This window comes from Leptonychotes weddellii, chromosome 15 (assembly GCF_054177405.1).
Source record: "Leptonychotes weddellii isolate Sample4059 chromosome 15, ASM5417740v2, whole genome shotgun sequence".
Lineage (NCBI taxonomy): Eukaryota > Metazoa > Chordata > Mammalia > Carnivora > Phocidae > Leptonychotes > Leptonychotes weddellii.
In genome coordinates, this window is record NC_138383.1 from 16713132 (window position 1) to 16735324 (window position 22193).

Below are 22193 nucleotides of genomic sequence, written 5' to 3' on the forward strand. Positions count from 1 at the left end.
ATGTTTTATTTATTTATTCATGAAAGTCAGAGAGAGAGAGAGGCAGAGGCCGAAGGAGAAGCAGGCTCCCCGCCTAGCAGGGAGCCCGATGCGGGACTCGATCCCAGGACCCTGGGATCATGACCTGAGCCGAAGGCAGACGCTTAACCATCTGAGCCACCCAGGCGCCAGGCTCACATTAAATCTAATTTAAGGTGCAAGGTCGTGTGCCAGGTGTTATGGATGTGTGTAGGTCAGAGGTGATAGGTTGACTCTGGGCAGAGAGGAAAAGATTTAATTCCACCTCAAGGGCACCTTTTTTCTTTAAGATTTTATTTATTTGAGAGGGGCGCCTGGGTGGCTCAGTCGTTGGGCGTCTGCCTTCGGCTCAGGTCACAATCCCAGGGTCCTGGGATCGAGCCCCGCATCGGGCTCTCTGCTCCGCAGGAAGCCTGCTTCTCCCTCTCCCACTCCCCCTGCTTGTGTTCCCTCTCTTGCTGTGTCTCTCTCTGTCAAATAAATAAATAAAATCTTAAAAAAAAAAAAAAGATTTTATTTATTTGAGAAAGAGCATGAGCGGCGGGAGGGGAGAGGCAGAGGGAGAAGCAGACTCCCCTCTGAGCAGGGAGCCTCACTCGGGGCTCGATCCCAGGACTGAGATCATGACCTGAGCGGATAGATGCTCAACCGACTGAGCCACCCAGGCGCCCCTTAAGGGCACATTTTTGAGCCGAATCTGGGAGGATAGTAACTGGCAGTTGGAGAGGGGTTGGAGAAGTGCCTGGACAGGGGAGTGTTGGGAAGAGCATTAGGAAACCAGATGGGAAGAGCAGCCTTGGGCAGGAATTAAATGCCAAGTTCAACGTAGTGGGCTTGAGGAGCTCTTGGGTGCCTGACACAAGGCTGGGCTGGGGGTGGGTGCATAGTGGAAGTGGCTTCCTCCTTTGAGTCAGCCCTGCCTTCCAGGAATGGACGTGACCGGTGAGGAGAGAAACATACCACACAGAACAGATTGGCCAGCAACAAGAGCCAGGCTGATCGGTGCCAAAGGGCCTGGCTCCAGCCAAAATGGTTCATAGATGCACCAGGAGAGAGGAGAGGCCCAGAGAAAGCCTGGTGCCAGGCCTGGAAGGACGGGCAGTGTTTGGTTATACTGAGTGGATGGAGAGTACTGTGGGCTAAACAAAGAGCTTGAGCGGAGGGGGAGGCTGGGGAAGGGACAAACAGCCCACTTCAGGGGTGGCGGCAGTCTGCGTGGGGGAGTGGCAGAGTTGAGGAATCCTTTGGCAGTGGTGCTCAGCCTGGGGCTAGAGAGGGTCTCTGGAGAGTGAGTGAGGCTCCTGCTGAGAATCAGGACAACTCTGCCCGCTGGGGACATTTGTGCACGGTTTCTGTCCTGTGTATCCTGAGGCAAGGGGGTGGGGTCCAGCCTATGCTTCCATTACCAAAGCACCACATGCACACACTTTTCATGAAATGTTAGGCTAATCAGTAAATGAACCTATTAATCACAACTACACAGAACCATTAAAAAAAATAAACTCAGGAAAAAAGAAAACTAGAGTGACTGAAACAAGTATCATGAAAAGTATCCTTAAAGGAGTGATTTACCCACCAGGGACATTCGGCAGTGTGCGGAGATATCCTGGGTCACAACTAGGGCGAGGTCCTACTGGCATCTAGTAGGCAGAGGTCAGGGATGCTGCTAAACATCCCACAATGCAGAGGACAGCCCCACAACAAAGATTATTCTGCCCAAAATATGCGTAGTGCTGAGGTTGAGAACGCTCTTTAAAGAATTATAAACAGTCTCTATGAAAGAGCTCAACGTTTCCTTCACACAGTTTCTTTTCTCTTATTTCATATATATATATATATATATATATATATATATATACACACACAAACACATATATGTAACTCTACACCCAAAGTGGCGCTTGAACTCACAACCCTGAGATCAAGAGTTGCATGCTCTACCGACTGAGCCAGACAGGTGCCCCACGTATTTCAGATATTTTTACTTAATGTTACCTGATTTCTAAGCAACAGTAGATTATAGAAAGATCAGGGGATGTGTGCATTGACGTTTCTAGAAGCAGTCACTTTGAGTTTACCAAGGATTAACAGCACTTAACGGGAAAAAATGCAAAAGGCAGACTGAAGGACTTAAAAGCTCAACATCCTGGGGACATAGGGTAGGGGCAAAAAGTCCTGGATGAGTCAATGGGCCTTGTAGGCTTCACTCTCAAGGGACAAGGTAATTAATAGTCAAGGTGTGAGCCCAAGCTTTAGAAAAATATGAAGCATGCAGTTACTCTGATTACTATGGCAAAGAAATGTGAAATATATTTATTAAACAAAATGTATTCACTTGTCAAATGGATGCAGTGACATTCCACTTCGATGGAGAGGGTACAGTTCCCCTGAGGGCTGCAGAACATCTCTCACATTCCTCAAGAAACACTCCAGTGTCCTTAAACCCTTCGATTTAGGAATCTCTCTCCCTCTGCTTTTTGCTATCAAGGAGGGTGCATCATTTTTTTTTAATAGAGAGGACTAAAAAGAAGCAAACTTCAGAGTCAGAAAGAAATATGGCATAAAAGGGTCCATCCCCATTTGCCCCATTCCCTGAGCCTTCCCAGCCCCCTTTGGCCAGGCCTTGTGATTTTTAATTTTGATGAAATCAATTGACTGTAAATGTGAGGGTTTATTTCTGGACTCAATTCTAGTCCATTGATCTCTATATCTGTCCTTACACCAGTACTGCATTGTCTTGATTATTATAGTTTTGTAGCAAGTTTTGAAACTGGAAGAAGAACTCCAATTTCTTTTTCAAAATTGTTTTCGCTATTTGGGTACCTCAAAGTTCTATATGAATTTTAGGATCATTTTCTGATTCTAAAAGGTGACAGCTGAGATTTTGGTAGGGAATTCACTGAATCCACAGGTCAATTTGGGGAGTATTGCCAGCATAACAATATTAAGTCTTCCTATCCATGAACATGGGATGTTTTTACATTTATCAGTTTGACAGTTGCCAAGTATTCTACACTGTAGATGTTACATAGTTTACTTAACCAGTCTCGTTTAATGGACTTTTGTGTTTCCATTTTTTTGCAGTTACAAATAATTATGCAATAAATATGTGTGAACATGGTTCTGAGTGCACATGTGGGAGTTAAATCCCTAAAAGTAGTATTTCTGGGTAAAGGGTATGCACATTTGAAATGTTAATGCTAAATTGCTTTAAAATTTTTCCAATTTACACTCCCAGTCACAGTATTTGGGGGAACTTATTTCCCATACACTCATCAACATTGAATATGCCAGTTTATTTTTTAAAAAGGTTTTTATTTATTTAAGAGAGGAGCAAGAGGGGCACCTGGGTGGCTTAGTCAGTTAAGTGTCTGCCTTCAGCTCAGGCCATGATCCTGGAGTCCTGGGATTAAGCCCCACATTGGGATCCCTGCTCAGCAGGGAGTCTGCTTCTCCCTCTCCCTCTGCCCTTCCACCTGCTTGTGCTCTCTTAAAAAAAAAAAAAAAGAATAAAATCTTTAAAAAAAGAGAGAGAGCAAGAGTGCAAGAGTGGGGGGAGAGGCAGAGGGAGAGGGAGAGAGAATCTCAAGCAGACTCCTCACTGAATGTGGAGCCTATTGTGGGGTTTGATCACACAACCCTGAGATCTTGAGACAAAATCAAGAGCAGGATGCTTAACCAACTGAGCCACCCAGGCACCCCGAATATTCCAGTTTAAAAGATGTTTTGCCAGGGGCACCTGGCTGGCTCAGTCAGAAGAGTGTGCAGCTCTTGATCTCAGGGTATGAGTTTGAGCCCCATGTTGGGTGTAGAGATTACTTAATTAAATAAACTTATAAACTTATAAACTAATAAATAAATAAATAAATAAAAACTATTTTGCCAATCTAATGACAAAAGATAATCCATGGTTGTTTTATCTGTATTTCCTTGATCTCTAAGGAAGCTGAGCATTTTTTCATATGCTTATTCTGCTTATGTATTTCTTCTGTGAATTGCCTGTTCTTATTTTTGTTAGGGTTCTCCAGAGAAACAGAACCAACCAATGTGTATGTAGAAAGACATTTATTGAAAGGAATTGGCTCAGGTGGTTATGGAAGCTAACAAGTACAAAATCTGAAGTGTGGGCCAGTAGGCTGGAGACCCAAAAGAGCCGAAGGTGCCGATGAAGTCCAAAGGCAGTCACTGGAGAATTTCTCCTTGTTTGGAAAGGCCAGTTTTAGCGATGCCTGGGTGGCTCAGTCGGTTGGGCAGCTGCCTTCGGCTCAGGTCATGATCCCAGGGTCCTGGGATCGAGTCCTGCATCGGGCTCCTTGCTCAGCAGGGAGCCTGCTTCTCCCTCTGCCTGCCACTCCCCCTGCTTGTGCACTCTCTCTCTCTCTCTGAAAAATGAATAAATAAAATTAAAAAAAAAAGAAAAGCCATTTTTTTGGTGTTCTTTTCAGGCCTTCAATGGACTGGATGAGGCCCACCCATATTATGGAGGACAACTTGCTTTAGCCAAAATTTATCAATTCAAATGTTAATCTCATCCAAAAACACCCACCAAGTTGACACATAAAACTAACCATTACATTATTCTTGGTTATTTTTCTTCAGTGTTTGTCTTTTTCTTGTTGAACTGTGGGAAATCTTTGTATATTCTGGATATTATATATATTGCAAATATTTCCTCCCAATGGGTCATTTGTCTTTTATCATTGTTTATGGTTTCTTTTGTGGTCGGAAGTTGTGTTGTTGTTATGCCATCTGAAATCTAGTGATCAATCTTTTCCTTTATGATTTCTGCCTTTCCCCCCTCCTCTTGCTTAAGAAGTTATAAATATGTTCTTTCATAAATATGGTCTGTTTCTTTTTTTAAAAGATTTTATTTATTTATTTATTTGAGAGAGAGAGACAGAGAACAAGCGGGGGAGGAGGGGCAGAGGGAGAGGGAGAAGCAGGCCCTTCCCTGAGCAGGGAGCCCGACTTGATCCCAGGACCCCGGGATCACAACCTGAACAGAAGGCAGACACTTAACTGACTGAGCCACCCAGGTGCCCCAATATGGTCTGTTTCTATTCCTACTACAGCCCCAGCTGCAGCTGCATGACCTCAGAGGCACCAAAAGTAACAGGAGGTTTCACTGAGAAGCCTGGCATGGAGAGGCCCCTGGGTGTGTCTCCCTGGCCAAGAAGTTCCTCCAGGCCAGCCCCAGGGCTGCTTTCAGAGGTGGTGGTCTGGGTGAAGGATTGGGCAGCTTCCTTCTCTGTCCTTCCTCCATTTCTGTCAACCTCTCCGCATTCTTCCAATTGCCCCTCAGGGGTTTCTTCATCCAGAGTTACTGTTCTGCCCCCAGTGGAAGAGTCGCAGGGGCCCCAGGGCTGGGGCCTTTCCCCCCAAGATCCTGAGTTGCCAGATAAAACATAGGATGTCCAGTTAAATTTGAATTTCAGACTGAAAATGAATTTTTTTAGTGTCAGTATGTCTCATGCAATATTTGAGACATACTTACACTTAAAAAGCATTCATTGTGTATCTGAAATTCACATTTAACTGAGCATCTTGCATTTTTATTTGCTAAATCTGGCAGCCCTAAAGACTAAGGTTGGAGTGAGGCCACAGAAACAGCCTCTCCTTGCTCAGACCTACTCCTTCCCCTTCCTGCCTGAGTCACCTTGGGGTGAGCAATTGTTGGCGCCTACCTTCATCATGGGGCACCTGACTGGTGAGCCTGCTGGGCTCTGCTGGGTCCTCCAAGCTGTCTGGGTGGTGTGGGGGAGGGGATTTGGAATGGGGCCAGTGACCTGGCCAGAGGCTGTGGGAGGATATTTGGCAACAGAGGTATTGGATGAAATCAGGAGACCTCAGTTCCTGTCCCAGCATAGGCTGTGAACTTGCCTGGTGCCGGTGGGCAGGCCACTTTCCTTGTTGTTGTTGTGTTTTAATCAATTACTGATTTTTTTTTTCTTTTAAGTAATCTCTATGCCCAATGTGGGGCTCGAACTCACGATCAAGAGTCCCATGCTTCATGGGACTGAGCCAGCCAGGAGCCCCAAATCAATTATTATTTTTAACAAAAAGTGACATGTAAATAAATGCTATTCAAATTATAACACAAAGCAGCACTCTTGTCCTCTCTGTTTTCCTACCCCAGACATCCACTTTCAAATCCTTTAAGTTTCTTCTGAGTTTCCCTTGCATTTCTTTTTTTTTTTTTTAAAGATTTTGTCAGAGAGAGAGAGAGCGCGCGCCCGCGCGCACAAGCGGGGGGAGGGGCAGGCAGAGGGAGAAGCAGGCTCCCTGCTGAGGAAGGAGCCCAGTGGGATCTTGACCCATCAGGATCTTGACCCTGAGATCATGACCTGAGCCGAAGGCAGAGGCTTAACCGACTGAGCCACCCAGGCGTCATCCCTCCCTTGCATTTCTAAATCACTGTGCGTTTGGGAATTCTCGCTTCGCCTCAGAGCTCAGTGTATTCATCTGAGCAGTGAGTGAGCACTGCCCTGCTCCCTGTCCGCTGGGAAATTCTGAGTCTACAGTGAGCCGGCGACCTCCCTGGCACTGGGGAGAGTGAGGCTGCGTAGTACCCATAAACCCAGCTGTGGGGGTGCATGCAGGATGGAGGGAGGAGGGGGGGATGAGAGGGAAGAATGGGGGAGGGGAAGGCAGGTGGAGGAAGTGGATTACTTGGCTCTGCAGAGGCCCTGGCTGAGGGGCCTTCAGGGATCGCTAGCCCATGTTCTCAGCCCCAGCTATCCGTTGGAATGACCTGGGGAGCTTTTGCAGCTTCAGACGGCTGAGGGCTGAGAACTCCTAACCTTGCTCAAGCCTCTTCTTATGGAATGAGGAACCTGGTTCTCAAAGAGGAAACTATCCTCCAGTCCCTCTTCCTCTTACGAGCTGAGTTTCACGACCCCAGCTGAGCTGCGTGACCCCATGTAAGCCCTGCCACAGCATCCTGGCCCGTGCACTTCGGACTTTGAGGCAGCTCCCCCCGCGGAGTGAGGTAATGCTTGCGGGGCCCTCCGCACAGAAGCTGACCAAGTACATGCACCACTAACAAGGCTGCCTCCATTGTGGTGATTCTTCCCCTTGGGCCCTCCCAATGCACCCCCCCAACTTTAGCTTGGGAGACTGCCCCCCTGCCCCTCAGCCCACCTCACTCTCTCCTCGCAGAAACCCCTCTGGATCTGCCCTGGGGCTGCACCCCGTCCCATCCTGCTGGCCCGCTGTCCAGAACTCTGTCCCCCTGGGGCCATATGCACCTGGTCCTGACTCCTGTGCATGGGGGCGGGCGGGGGAGCGTGCGGAGACTGAAAACCCTCAGGTTCCCGCAGCCAGACAAGGGCAGAGGTGGCAGAAGAATCAGTCCCTCCACGATGGGGTCGGAGTGGGAGTGACACAGGACAGGATAGGCTGACTTCTCTTCTCCCATCCAGATGCGCGAGTCAGCATCTGCCTCCTACAGGAGAGAAGGGCACATTCCTGGGTTGAAGTTTCAGCTTCTCATATTCTGAGAGCAGTGGGGTGATCTGGAGATGAACTTCCGGGTGAGGGCAGGGACTGATGCCAGCAAGTCTCCAGGAAGCCAGAATAGACTTTGGGACAGGCAGGAGGCAGGTGCCAGGGTATAGAAGCCAGGTCTTTCCCGGAAAGCTGGACAATGGGCTGGGATCTGAGCTGGAGCAGGACCTTGTCATCGCTTGCTGATCTGGAATTCCAGCTCTGCCTCTTACCTGCCAGGTGACTTTGGCTTATTTCTTTGACCCTAAATGTGATAGAGTAACTAGTCACCTACTGGGGAGTTCGGGAGGATTGAATGTGCTAACGTGTCTATGTAAAGTGCCACGCACACACACACATACATACACACACACACACCCAGTCGTTCCTCAATAAACTCTCGATTCCTTCTCCATCACACCTATGTTTGAAAGAATTTTGGGGCGCCTGGGTGGCTCAGTTGGTTAAGCGGCTGCCTTCAGCTCAGGTCGTGATCTCGGGGCTCCCTCCAGCTCAGCAGGGAGTCTGCCTCTCTCTCTCCCTCGGGTTCCCTCCACATACACACCCCCCTCATGCTCTCCCTCTCTAATAAATAAATAAAATCTTAAAAAAAAAGAAAGAAAGAATTTTGACAACCAAACTGCATTTATTCAGGACCAGGGAATTCATTTTCCTATTCTAATTTACAAAATCCATGATACAAAATCTGACCCCACTGAAGTGAAAAAAAGGAATCCAGTGAAACCCAAGAAAGGGGCTCAGGTCCTCCAAACCCTTCCCAAGCTCCTCTGGGGGCAGGTCCCAGGCCCACAGGTAAGGACACCCTGCTCCTGCCCTGGGGGGTGGGGGGTGGCCCCTGAGCTGCGGGGTTTGTGAAGAGCTGGGCCCCGTGGGTGGTCTGGACAGTATCATGCTTCCCTGTAGGTACCTGGAGTACCCTTCCCACCCTGTGCCTTCTTCTGAACTTGAGAATCCCCTGGGGGCAGCTATGCCGAGTGGTTGGTGCATGGCTGATGGACTCCAGGAGTTGGAGCCCAGCTCTTGTCAAGGGCAGCAAGCGGACAGGTTGGGTGGTGGAAATGGGAGGACAGCTTCAGTTGTTGACTCATTGACCATTAGAGCTGGAAGGATAATGAGCTTAGAGACCCAGGGCCAGAGTGGAGACAAGAAGAATTAGGACAGTGTTTTGAATGCCTACCCTGTGCCAGCTCACTGAGTTCTTGTAACCACACTGCACGGTAGTTATAGATATCAGGCACTAAGGGCCTTGTCCAGGATTATCCGGCTCCGAAGTGGTGGAGTCAGGGCTGAGTCCAATCATTCAGATCCTGGAGCTTTTGCCCAGAGCACCAGGCTCCACTGGATGCTGGCACCAGCTCAGCTCGGTCCTCCCTTCCAGCCCTTCCAGCCCACTGAGTGCCCCTGTCCTTTCTCCAGGCAGACCCCACAGGTGGCCAAGAAATACCCTCTTCAAGGCACTCAGACAGGTCACTTAACTCCTCCAAGATTCAGTTTCCTCATCTGTAAAATGGGTACACAATACCCCCCATGTGTCCTCTCCTCAGGTCTGTGAGGTTCAAATGGAATGATAGATGCCAAGAGGCCTTGTAAACTGGCACATTAGAAATGGGACGAATCCTTTTTAAGACATCAAAGGGGTTCCTCTTGTTCAGCTGATGATCTATCTCTGAAGTGCCAGGCCAGGGCCTTGGTGAGAAAATGGCTCTCCCGAGACAGCTCAGAGAGGTCAAGTCAGAGTCACCTCGGGTAGCCGAGGAGAAACAGAGAGGAGGCAGTCAAGGAGCACCTGGGTGGCTCAGTCGTTAAGTGTCTGCCTTCGGCTCAGGTCATGATCCCAGGGTCCTGGGATCGAGCCCTGCATCGGGCTCCCTGCTCGGCGGGAAGCCTGCTTCTCCCTCTCCAACTCCCCCTGCTTGTGTTCCCTCTCTCGCTGTGTCTCTCTCTGTCAAATAAATAAATAAAATCTTTAAAAAAAAACCCCAAAACACATGAAGCTGCTTTGGAAGTGAGAAATTAAAAATAAATAAATAAATAAGATATTTTGTTATTTTAGAGAGAGCGAGAGTGAGAGAGCACATGAGAGGGGGGAGGGTCAGAGGGAGAAGCAGACTTCCCGCTGAGCTGGGAGCCGGATGCCTGACTCGATCCCGGGACTCCAGGATCATGACTTGAGCCAAAGGCAGTTGCTTAACAAACTGAGCCATCCAGGCACCCAATAGATTAAATCTTTTTTTTTTAGATTAAATCTTTAAAAAAAATTAGAAAGTGGGTCCTGCTAATGTTTTATCTAAGCTTCCCATTGTGCCAGGTTCTGTATGAAGTTCCCCCTTAATCTTTAATGTAACTTTGCCAGGTAGCTACAATTATGATCCCTGCCTTACAATGAAGGAAGACAGGCCCAGAGGTTCAGCAACTTTACTGAGGTCATGTAGTTGGGAAGGGGTGAAGCCAGACATTGAATCCAGGTCTGACACGGAGCCTGTGTTTGGGCCCATCACAATATTCTTTCCTAGTTACTAAGACATCCCTGTCCCTCATCTGGGCACTTCCTTTCATCCCAGCCCACTCCACCCTCCCTCAGCCCCTCCCCATCCGTGCTCCTGACTCCCCAGTTCTCCCTGTCTCTGGGCCAGCTCAGGCCCCCTCTATCACGTGACCTGTTGTCTTGCCCTCAGGTATGTCCTTGCTGTCTGCAAGTGGCTTACTTAACTCATTTGTTTGTGTCTCCTGCACCAGAAAGTGTGAGCAGGGACCTTATGTGACTTGTTCTCTGCTGTATCTAGTACCTACAACACTATTTGAAACAAAGCGAATACTCAAAAATTGCTAAAAAGAAAAAAAAAGAGAGAGAAAGACTCAGTAAATAAAATAAAAGGGAGATGCACGTCAGCCAGCCCTTTGGTCTGGGCCCCGCTGGACCATCTCCTCCTCCATTTGGGCCCCTGCGACTAGCGCTCAGCTCTGATGGGGCCACCCTGGCCCAGTGGCCAACATTCTCCAGATAACATTGGTGGCACTGAGAAGCCGAAGTCCCCCAGAAGGCCATGTTACTACATGGGACTGGACCGTGCCTGGTAAGCTCATGGTCCTTTCTGAGGTTCTCAATAGACTCTGATCCAAAGTCTGCTTTTGGTCACATACGTGCTGTACTCTAACAAATTTTCAGAAAGAAATTCAAAGATAATGTAATTTTCCTATGCACAGTGTTTTTAGACATTTATAGACAGTTCAAAGTGGAATATAGAGGAAAAATAAAAGGGAAGGAATTTATAATAAAATAATATGCATTTCTGTACGTGAAAGATCAGGCTTGACTCCACGAGAGAATAGGAGCTTGCAAGTGCACACGATTCACTGGCATTGGAGAACTGAGAATGTCCACATGTGGGCTTAGTGCCGGAGTGTCCTGTTAGCAGCTCAGCTCACGTGGGCCAGGTGGCCATGGAGAAAAGATTCCGGAATGGTGAATTATCCTTGATGAAGTTCGAATGGAGACAAAGCCAAATCTCCTGTAGGACTGCATAGTAGTTTTATTCCTGGGAAATTCAATATATTTTAAAACCATTAAAAAAAAAAAAGGCTGTGCGAGGAATAGAGCTGGCCTCCAGGTCAGATAATTATAAACGTGTTTCTAATGTATGTGGTTGGCCAGAAAGACAAAGGGAAACTGAGTGGCGTGTGGGACAATTTTTTGTTGTGTCAGGGTGTCCTACACTTTAAAGGACATTTAGCCTCCCTGGCCTGCCGTCTGTCAAAGGCCAGGGGCCCCCAATCTTGTGACAACTAAGACATTTACAACACGTCCCCTAGGGGGCGGTAGCGCTCCAGTCGGAAACAAGTAGCCCGCACCAGAGCCCTGCTTTTTTATTTAACTCTTATCTTTGAGATTGTTTTACATCATAATGTGGAACTCTGCATCTCTTTCCAGACTGGGTGGTATTCGTTCTGTAGAGGTACTGTCGCTCAGTTCCCTTTGGGTGGCATTTCGCTGTTACAAGCAAGGCTACGGCGACTGCAGAGTTGGGGTGTCGTTTCGCACCGGTGGAAGCCCATCAGCAGAGGAATTCTTAGAAGTGGACTGGCTGAGTCACAGGGTTTGGGCATTTGGGATTGTCATAGTTATAGCCAAATCTACCTTCCACGGAAGTAGATTGATCTACATTCCCCCGAGCCGAGCAGGAACGAGCCTGTCCCCAGAGCTCCAGGAGTCAGGCTGGGGGTGGGGGTGGAGAGAGACAATTCTGGAAGGTCTTGTCCAGGACGCTTCCCCTCTGGGGGCCACCTCCTCAGACCACATCCAGGGTCCCCTCAATGAAGCCTTGGGTGTCCAGAAACTCTCCAACCCACCCTCTCAGGCCATGGAGAGGGGGGTGGAAACATGGCGGGGGGGTGAGTAGAGTTGTCCTTTCCCAGGTGGGTTGATCTAGCTGTTACAGGTATCTTTTTAACCTTCCAAAAAAAAAAAAAGACAGCTTTGTTGCTTTCTGATTCTTTAAGTATTTCAGAGGAAGAAATCCCTTTCCCCACCAACTTTTTTTTTTTCCAACTTTTTGTTTTGAAAACTAAAAACTTCAGAAAAATTGCAAGAATGGTATAATGAGCACTCATATACCCTTCACCTTGATTCAGCCATTGTTCACATTTTGCTACATTGGCTTTATCTCTCTTTATTATGCAGGACCATTTGAGACTAAGTTGCAGACATTCAACCCTAAACACTTCTTCCGTGTGCATTTCCTAAGAACAAGGATGTTCTCCTGCAAAACCACAGTCTGGTTATCACACTCAAGAAATTTAACATTGATGAAGTAATATCTATTGTACAGGCCTTATTCCATTTTCTCCAGTTGGCCCAATAAAGTTTCCTGTAACTCACCCACACACACCTCCCTGCCCTCAAGGCCCAGTCAAAAATCTGACTTGACATTTAGCTCTGGGCCTGGAGTTTGGATTTCTCCTCTCCAGCTCCGTGGGCCTGCCGCTGTGGGCCTGGCCTCCAGGAAGGCAGCTCCAGGTGGGGACAGTGCTGGCCCTGGACTCACAGGTGCTGGTGGGGTCCGCGGGAAGGACCTAAGCCCTACTTGAACCCCACACAAGTCTTCCTGGGCCCTGGGGGTGCAAGCTGGGCGTGGGGGTGGGGAGGACACTGTCCCGCCGCTGGGCTTGCTGGGGAAGAATTCAGTCTCACAATAAACCACCTTCTGTTTATGTCCCTTCCCCAAGTGCCAGGCAAGGACTTGTCCATCAGTCCCCACAACAGCTCCTGGGCCTCGGACTGTTTTCTCCCCTTTTAAGATTGAAAGGAGTTTCTGTTTTTCCATCTGATGAGGAAGTCACTGATAGCCACATGGGGCCACATGCTGCCTCTGGAAGGACCACTGACACACCACGGTCGGTGTGAACCGTGGCCAGGTGAGCTAGGACAGTGGCTGCTTCCTCCTTAGAGAAGCCTCTCTGGGCGTGGGCATCTCAAGGCTCCTGCTTCCCCCCCGCAGCCGTCATGACCATCCTTGGGAGATGCAGCTATCAGCTCCAGCAATGCCTCACTGCCCACCGATCACCTGTCCCACCTGCCCGGACGGCTGCCACGGGAACCGGGCTTTGGTCACACCAATGATGCCTCAAAGCATTTACCTGTGGCAGAAGGCAGGGACTGTGATCGGATCATCTCTGGGGTCCTGACAGGGGCCACAGAACCATTTGTCGACTCTTCACATGGTTTTCAGGGATGCGAGCGCAGCTAGGAGTCTGTAAGTTAGGCGGGACGAGTGACACCATCCCTATTTTCAGATAAGGAAACTGAGGTGTAGCGACAAATCTCAAAGGCATCCTATTGCAAGGAGAAAACCAGAAATGGAATGCAAGCCCCTTATTCTACTGTGGGGGAAACTGAGGCTCAGAGGTCACCAGGTTTGGTTCCTGACCACTAATTTGCAGCTGTATGATTTTGGCTCTGGGCAGGAAGCGGTGTGAGGAATTATTACTCTCTGTGCCTGCATTTGGAGTCAGAGGTAGGACCAGAACCTGGTTGCTCTAAAGGCCCTTTCCAGAACTTTCTGTGATACAGGTCAGGCGGTGGTGGTGTTGGGGGGAATCAGTAATAATAATAATAATAATGACAATAATAATAATGATAGTCATTGAGTGTTTGGCACATGATAGACAAGGATCTAAACACTTTACAGCTATTAACTCATTAAATCCTCACATAATAGGGGCGCCTGGGTGGCTCAGTCATTAAGCTTCTGCCTTCGGCTCAGGTCATGATCCCGGGGTCCTGGGATGGAGCCCCGCATCGGGCTCCCTGCTCAGTGGGAAGCCTGCTTCTCCCTCTCCCACTCCCCTGCTTGTGTTCCTGCTGTCGCTCTCTCTCTAATAAATAAATAAGATCTTAAAAAAAAAAAAATCCTCACATACTTCCTGTGAGGTGGGTGCATTATTACCCCCATCAGCTCATTTTGTAAAGGGGGAAACTCAGGCTTAGAGGCGGTTAGGACATTTGCTGGAGGTCCAGCGGCTCCTGCAGGAAACAGCCGGGTCCCTGCCTCCCAGGTGCTCTAATCCTGAGGCAGGCAGGTGTTGCCACCCCACAGGCTGTATTCTTGGAGTTCTTGAAGCCTGGAGGCCTGAGGCCCCAGTAGATAAAACCTTCACAGGTGAGCAGATCACCGCAGGGAGCAGAGAGCCCAGGCTGAGAATGGGGTGGGTGGGAGAGCCTTGGAACTCAGGCATTTCGGGGGTTTGAATTCTGGCTCTTTCACTTGAGTGACCTTGGTGCGATTTGACCTCCTAGGCCTCCATTTTCTCATTTATAGGAGATTGCGCGGGAGAAGTCTTGGTTCCATTACACTTGAGGCGTCACTACACACGTGGCCCTCAGTTTCCTCCTCTGTAAAATGGGAGAGCGGCTGTGGGCTGTGAACGTGTTCAGGCAAGCCATAACTTTGAGGCTGTGAAAGACCGTAATAGAAACTGGGTTCTCGCCTTCACATACAGTTTATAAAATGATTTTGTGTAATTTCAGACCTCCATTGGATGGGGGAAGGGAATGCAAAGGGCACCTTCTGTCCAGCCCTTTCGACCAGCGGCCAGTTCACCGGCTACAGTTTGCACTTTCCCGCCCCTAAACTTGCGCTGCCAAGCCTTTCGGAGCCGCAAAGCCAGTTTCAGGGAAAGCTGATGGTTGGCCCCTTAGAATCCACGTGCTAACGTCGCAGGCGCCGAATGGCTGGGCCCCTTAAGCCCGAGAAGCTGGTGACGTCAAAGTCACGGTCTGCCCTTCTTAAAGGCGCAGGTTCGCACCCCGTGTTCGGACAAATAGTTAAAACCGCACAAAAGTTTTAAAGGCGAGGCGGGTGGCGGGCTTTCAGGTGCTGGGCTTGCCTGGGAGACAAATGTGTTTCCCTGAGAAGCGGGATCAGAGACATCAGCTCAGGATTTAAGCCCACCTGTCACCCAGGGAGGCCGCCTCGTGCAGGGTGAAGTACCTGCAAGGTTCGAATTCCGGGCACTTAAACTTCGAGCCCCAGTTTCATCTTCTGTAAAAAGGGGCCAAATGATAATATACTTCTAAAAGTTTGGGGGTTTGGAAGAAGTAACGTTGTGAGAGTAACCACCGCAAAAATGTCAGTCCCCTTCTTCCCTACTCAATCCTCTCACTGTGCGAAGGAGGAGGAACCCGAGTCCCAGAGTGGTGGTGTAACTTGCTCCAGGGCACACGGTGGGAGGACTAAGCCTAAATTGAGTCCGGCTGACCCCGGGTTTCCTGGCTCCCGGGCCAATCTTTTCCCTGTCCAGCCTGCCTGGCCCGAGTCACAGCTCGTCTGATCCCATCGCCCACGGGCGCACGGTACCCAGAGGTGTGCCAAGTGGTTTTGGAGCTGCGCCTCAGTCGATTATCCGTAAAATGGGGATTATGCTGATTCCTGTTTGGCAGGTCGCCATTAAGTCGTAAAACCTCAGCAGGGAACCCGGCGGGTAAATGTTTGTCATTATTATCTGATATCTCCGTGGCCTTGGAAGAATTGATTCCAATACCTGCCTCCCGGCAGATGAGGACACTGAGGAAGAGCGGGAGAGCGCGTTACCCGCGCTAGCCTGGCAAGTTAGGGGGAGCTCTGGGACTCCCGCGGGCAACGCTCGGCCGGGGTACTGGTGGGATGGAGTTTGTGAGAATACAGTGTTAAGTGCGGTGCTGCCGCCGGTCACGCGTGACGTGGAGACCCGCGACCTTGGGGCGCTGGCCCGGCCGGGCACCCGCGGCGCAGCGGCTGGTCCCGGAGAGGTTGCTGGTGGGCGGGGCCGGCGGCACTCCGGGCATGTAGCTGGTCGGCCGGCGGAGGGCGGAGCCTCGCGGCGCGGTCCGGGGGCGGGGCGGGCTCGGGTGCTTTCGGAGACAGCCTTGGTGCGGGGCGAGCGCGCGCGGACCGTAAACCGGCCGCGGAGCCGTCATGGGCCCGCCGGGCTCCGGGAGCTGCGCAGCGCAAGCACCGGCCTGGAGTCAGGTGGGCGGAGCTGGACCTGGGTTGCGGGCCCGGCTGGGGACGGGGGCGGAGGTGGGCCTCCGGAGGTCCCGGGGAACCTGAGCCGGCGCGGGTCTGGGGGCCCGGAGTCGCGAGCCGTCAGGCCGACCTAGTCCGCCCCATCGGGCGTCCCCTGCGCGCGGGGCCAGAGTTTCTCCGAGGGAGAAACCTACTTTCTGCCCTCTCGGCCGAACCCCGGTCTCTGTCTTGGGGAGAGAGCAGAGAGATTGCCCTTTCTATCCAGGCCTGGGGTACTGGCCCTTCCGGTCTCGGGAGGAGGGTGAGGGAGGGAGGGCCGGGAACCCAGCCTCCAGTCCCGAGAGCGGACGGTCCTTTCGCGGCCAAAAGATTTGTTTACACGTTTCCCCTATTGCTCGGCCCCACCTTCCACGCCCGGTGACTCGGGGCACAGCAGAGCCCGCCTCGGGAGTGGGGGGCTTAGGGGGATGGCTCTGGCGTCCTGATCTTTGGGTCCCCCGGGCCAAACAGAGCGCCTGCCTCGATGAGGGTGCGCAGTAGTTCCGTGTTGCTCAGATGAGGGAATGGCAGTGGGCCGTTATTGCTCCTTAATCAATGAGTAACTACCCAAGCTTTCTTCCTCACTACTCTCAGAGTGACCTTGTTCAGGTCATGTCACCCCTCTGAATCTGTTTTTCCACTGGTAGAGTAGAGCTGACAAAAATTGCTTTAAAAGGTAATTGTAAGGGTTCCTGGATGGCTCAGTCGGTTAAGCGTCTGCATTCTGCCTTCAGCTGAGGTCATGATTCCAGGGTCCTGGGATGGAGCCTCGGTTGGGCTCTCTGTTCAGCGGGGATCCTGCTTCTCCCTTTCCTCCCCGCTGGTGCTATCTCTGTCTCCCAAATAAAAAAACAATTACAAAAGTAGAAGGTAATTGTGAGGATCGTTTGAGTTCGTATTCAGTGAGTGGATTCGGGTAGAGGGCTGGGTCAAATCCCAAAGGGCCCTGCCTTTTGTCTCCCCCTCCCACTGATCTTGTTTTGTGAGTCCAGTTGACTGTCTTTCAGAATTGAAGCTACAAGATGGCTGACCAGGAGCCTGGGGGCATTAGCCCCCTCCAGCAAATGGTGGCCTCAGGGACTGGTGCTGTAGTCACTTCCCTCTTCAGTAAGATCTGGGGAGGTGGGGAGGGGGCAGTGGGGACAGGGGCAGACCAGAGATTGGAGGTGACTTGGTCCTGGGGGAGGGGTCGGGGTGGGGTCCCGAAAGGAGCCTTCAGACCTGCCCTCCTCCTCCAGTGACACCCCTGGACGTGGTGAAAGTGCGCCTGCAGTCTCAGCGCCCCTCGGCGGCCAGCGGTGAGTGCCCAGCCCTGAACCCTGGAGCCCGTATGGGGTGGTGCCTGGGCAAAACATCTTCCTGAGGTGGGGTCCCCGGGACAGGTCGGGGCTCTCCTGATTTAAGGAACTGCCTTGTATTTTAGAGCTGATGCCTCCCTCCAGACTCTGGAGCCTCCCCTACACCAAATGTGAGTTCCCCAAGCCACAGGGAGCTTGTGAAGGTCCAGGGAAGGGAGTGGCCCAGTCTCCCTAGGGGACCTGAGGGCTCCACAGTCCTGCCACACACTTCCAGGTCCTATCAGCGAGCCCTGTGTCCTAAACAAGAATGTCCACCCAGGGACCACGGCCTCTGCTGGCCCCCCTAGGGATGGGGCTCACCCCCTTCCCTGCAGGGTTCCAGGGCACTGTCCTCCTAATGCCCCCTCCCCTTCCCCAGTGCCCTCCTCTCTGCAACCCACAGGGAAGTGTCTCCTGTACTGCAGTGGGGTCCTGGAGCCCCTCTACCTGTGCCCGAACAGCGCCCGCTGCGCCACCTGGTTCCAGGACCCCACCCGCTTCACCGGCACCGTGGTGAGGAGTGGCTGTGCCCCCGCCTGGGGCTCTAGGCGCTCCAGGGGGATTCACGTTGGTCGGGCTGCAGACCCAGGGAGGAGGGGGTGATGCAAAGCAAGTAACAGTGGCCGGGTCAGCTTGGGAAAGGCTTCCCTGAGGAGGTGGTGCCTCTCTGCGGTTTTGAAGGGTGAGCGGGAGTCCGCTTGGAGCTAAATGCGGGATTGCGTGTGTGCCGGCCTGCGGGGCTCCTACCTCTCAGCAGGACCCAGGGCTGTAGGCAGAGATGAGGGCATCAGGCTAGGGCCGAGTCAGGGTGAGCCTCATCCCAGAGCTTATTCACATTCCTCCTTCCTCCTCCTGGACGGGCGTCCGCTTGGCCAGGACGCCTTCGTGAAGATTGTGAGACACGAGGGCACCAGGACCCTGTGGAGCGGCCTCCCAGCCACCTTGTGAGTCTCTCAGTCCCACACATTGCTTTTCCTTGTTCTACTCCTCTGATCCTTTACTCTCCGGTCGGGTGGCAGGGGCAGGGGGTGCCTGGGAGGTTGGGAGCCTTTGGGAGTCCCGGCTAACGTCTGTTCACACTCCCAGGGTCATGACTGTGCCGGCCACTGCCATCTACTTCACCGCGTATGACCAACTCAAGACCTTCCTTTGTGGTTGGGCCCTGACTTCTGACCTCTACGCACCCATGGTGGCTGGCGCACTAGCCCGCTGTGAGCACAGCCCTGGGCCCTTGATCTCTCTCTGAGCCCCGGCTCTGCTGGAGCCCAGTCCTGGCTTCCAGCTCCAGTGTCTGGCAGCTTAGGGGTAGAGCGATCTCTTGGGCCCCCAGATCCTGGGAAAGGCGGCTGTTGGGCCCTGTGAGCTGATCCCTCCCCGCTATTCCCCCTAGTGGGCACCGTGACTGTGATCAGCCCCTTGGAGCTGGTGCGGACAAAGCTGCAGGCTCAGCATGTGTCCTACCGGGAGCTGGGATCCTGTGTCCGAGCTGCCATGGCTCAGGGTGGCTGGCGCTCACTGTGGCTGGGCTGGGGCCCCACTGCCCTTCGGGACGTGCCCTTTTCAGGTAGGAATCACGGATGCAGGGGGTGGGGTAAGGGAGCCTCTGGATGACATACAGGAGGTCTACAGTTAAGTCCCAGTTTTGCTGTTACTGACTTTGAAGTCACTTTCTGGGTCTTGAACATCTCATCTGTGAAATGGGCCCAGCGGGCGGGGTAGTCACCCAGGTTTCCAAGAGAAAATCCCCGCAGAGGGCTTGTTACAGAAACTGGCACGCCACAGGCAGTCCTCATTCTCGGGAGGGACGGTTGTCACATCGCGCAGCAGTGGAAAGTGGGCGGTTTGGGGCCACCCCACTGCCCTCCCCAACTCTGACGAGTGTACCCGTATGTCCGCAAGCCCTGTACTGGTTCAACTACGAACTGGTGAAGAGCTGGCTGAGCGGGCTCAGGCCAAAAGACCAGACATCCGTGGGCATCAGCTTTGTGGCTGGAGGCATCTCCGGGACGGTGAGTTGATCAGGCCGGGAGCGAGGCCAGTGGATGTGGCCTTGGGAGGCCTGAGGGTTGTGGGAGGTGCTCGTGTAGCTGCCTGTCGAGGAGCAAGCTCGCCTTGCCTCGAGAAGCCCTAGCCAAGGCTGGCAGAGCCTGGCTAGACGCGAGGGCTGGGGGCCCCGGGACTGGGGACCAGCGCTCTCCGCCCCACACCAGGTGGCGGCCGTCCTGACTCTGCCCTTCGACGTGGTGAAGACTCAGCGCCAGGTCGCGCTGGGAGCTCTGGAGGCTGTGAGAGGTGAGGGTTCTGGCTGGTGTGGGGCTGGGCGGATGGGGGCCCAAGTGGGGTCTCACCCGGGCCACGCCTTGCACCCACAGTGACCCCCCCACGCGCCGACTCCACGTGGCTGTTGCTGCGGCGGATCCGGGCTGAGTCGGGCACCAGGGGGCTCTTCGCAGGTGAGCATCCGTCTGTCCGCTCAGGAAGGATTGGGGCCCTCTTGGGCCCTGACCTCAGACCCTGACTCCCCCTCCCCCATTGCAGGCTTTCTCCCAAGGATCATTAAGGCTGCCCCCTCCTGTGCCATCATGATCAGCACTTACGAGTTCGGCAAAAGCTTCTTCCAGAGGCTCAACAGAGAACAGCCTCTGGGCTCTTAAAAGGAGCCAGGGGACAAGAACCCCATCTCTTCCCTGGATGGGGTTGGGGGTGGTGCGGAAGGAGACTGAGCCAAGTGCCTTGTTCTCAGCACTGAGGGGAGGGGCCTCATTTCCCTTCTCCCTCAACTATGAGCCCCAGGGGTACGGGGCTGCCCCTCGAGGCCTGCCCAGCTCCCCCCCAACAGCTTTCTTCCTACTGTTTCTCATTCCCAGCCCGAAGGATAATCACTTTTCCACCACCACTCCGCACCCCAAGTTGAAGACCAAATCTGCGAATTGTTCCCTCCCTTCCTGCCATTTCCCTGTGTGTTTGCTGTAGCTGGGTCTGCTCCCAGGTGTCACAAAACCCTAGGCCTGGTGTAGTCTGCACCCATCCCTGTTAATCCCTTGACTCTAAAGATGATGAACCTCTGTCCAGTGCCTGTGACTGCGGGGTGTTTAGGGGTGGGTAGGGAAGTGGGACTTGGTAGTGACTTGCACAGAGGAGGCCTGGAAGGGATCTGGATGTTGGCTTTGACTACCCAGATGGTACCCATATAGAGGACCCCCCACTTTACTGAGAGCCGGGTCAGGGTGAGGACCCAGAGTTGAGGGGGTGACAGGTAGCGTTAGGGCTATGGCGGAGGGTGGTGAGACCTTTCCTGATGGACATACTCCAGTGACGACAGAGGAAAGAGGTTGCTTCGATGGGTCTGCAACTTTGGGCCAAAGCTGAATTTCAGGATGATGGAAGGAGAACAGGGCCCTGCCAGGGCTTGGCTCCTCCGTCCTGCCCCCAGGGCGTTCAGTGTCTTCCCCGCTGGGGGCTAAGCAAGTTACTAAGAGTATCAGGTTGAATGGGGCATTTACATGTGGTCCTGCCCTGGATAGACCCAACATTTAGGACACTTCATACAAAAGCGCCCCACTTCCCAAGTCATTCTGACCGGCTTGCTTCTGTGGGGCACAGACCCATTGTGTCTGGTCTAGCATCACCCTGGTTACGGGCCCAGCACTGGCTATCGAATTGTGCCACCTCAGGACAGTGCCCAATCCCAGCCCCCCACAGACAAAGTTGCCCTCAGTCTTCTGGTTTTTATTTGCCTGATCCCCTCAGAGCCCCTGTCCTGGGGGCTGAGGAAGGAGTGACTCCGGGGAATACACAGGGATGGACTGGAGAGGCATGGGAGGTGGGAGTGCTGAGGCTGGGCCACCAGCTCCTGAGGAGGGTGGCGGGGCTGTGCGAAGAAGACTCCGGTAGGAAGCCAGCCAGGTGCCAGGGTCGCCAGAAGAATGGAACAGGCTTTCCCAAGGGCACCCTGTGGCCGTGGTGCCCGTGCGCCCTGGCCCAACGGGCTTCCCCTTGTAGCCCCTGCTCCCTTGGGCAGAAAGTTAAAATGGGCAAGAAGCAAAGGGTGCCTTTTGCAAGAGACCCGTGGCTGGGTGGGCAGCGTTCTCTGGAAAAGTGGCCTGGATTGGGAGACTCTGAGGAAAGGTGGCAGGTGCAGCTAACACTGCCCACGCCGTTCCTCAGCTGGGGCTCAGTGCCGGGCTGCCTTCGGGACTGTCGCTCACCAGGCACTCGTTGGATTTGAAGCTCGCCAGGGACTTGCAGCTGGGGATGGAGGCCAGGGAGCCGCAGAGGCCCAGCATGGAGGGCGTGGGGTCCTTCCCTGGGGAGAGAGGGTGGGTGAGGCCGAGCCAACCGGTCTGCCTGTGTGTGAGTTGGGGAAGGGGGGGTAGCCCTCAGGTCACCCCCCGAGGAAATTTTCCTCATTTCTGGAGCACTTGGCGTTGTCAAGGAAACCTGGGGAAGTATCGGCCCATGCCCTGCACAGTGCCGGGACACTATTGTAATCGTCAGCTTACGTCTCTGTCTCCCCCTGAGGTTCAACCTCTCTGTCTGTTTATTAAACACACGGTGAGCACTTATTCCGTTCCAAGCACTGGGGATACAGAGAACGGACAAGACACGGTCCCTGCCCTCACGGAGCTCACAGTCTTGCGGGGTGGAGACAGACACACAGACAATCACAAACACAGTGTGGCGGGGTTCCACGTCCACAGCCTGCCTTGTCTCAAAGAAGATCTAAAGTCATCCAGTACAGTATGGTGTTTGGAAAGAAATGGCAGAAGTCCAGGCCCTGGGAAAACTAGGG

The 22193-nt window shown here is 52.6% G+C and overlaps 2 protein-coding genes and 1 long non-coding RNA gene across 6 annotated transcripts in view; 2 read left to right on the forward strand and 1 right to left on the reverse strand.

Moving 5' to 3' along the window:
- The first annotated feature begins 4921 nt into the window (after positions 1-4921).
- Positions 4922-6119, forward strand: LOC145717222 (uncharacterized). The gene is made up of 2 exons (XR_014140293.1): positions 4922-5229; positions 5975-6119. It is a non-coding gene; the product is annotated as an uncharacterized LOC145717222 (long non-coding RNA).
- Positions 6120-15863: 9744 nt separating this feature from the next.
- Positions 15864-20475, forward strand: SLC25A39 (solute carrier family 25 member 39). 4 transcript variants are annotated; one of them, XM_006738780.3, is made up of 12 exons: positions 15864-16028; positions 17072-17171; positions 17303-17362; positions 17488-17532; positions 17781-17914; positions 18278-18345; positions 18488-18612; positions 18792-18965; positions 19301-19410; positions 19612-19693; positions 19774-19854; positions 19940-20475. In XM_006738780.3, the coding sequence occupies exons 2-12, from the start codon at positions 17087-17089 to the stop codon at positions 20053-20055; spliced, it is 1080 nt and encodes a 359-aa protein (XP_006738843.1). In that variant the 5' UTR covers positions 15864-16028; positions 17072-17086; the 3' UTR covers positions 20056-20475. The 4 variants fall into 4 exon arrangements, with proteins under 4 accessions (XP_006738843.1, XP_081660990.1, XP_081660992.1 ...); XM_081804864.1 differs by having other exon boundaries at positions 17805-17914; XM_081804866.1 differs by lacking the exon at positions 18792-18965.
- Positions 20476-21114: 639 nt separating this feature from the next.
- The window catches only part of RUNDC3A (RUN domain containing 3A), a 6966-nt gene continuing 5887 nt past the window's right edge, over positions 21115-22193 (reverse strand). Inside the window, exons 5-6 of the mRNA XM_081805961.1 lie at positions 21904-21980; positions 21115-21779 (exon numbers count right to left, since the gene is read on the reverse strand). Of these exons, the coding sequence (XP_081662087.1) occupies positions 21565-21779; positions 21904-21980 (292 nt within the window). The 3' untranslated portion in view covers positions 21115-21564. The remainder of the gene's footprint in view (positions 21780-21903; positions 21981-22193) is intronic.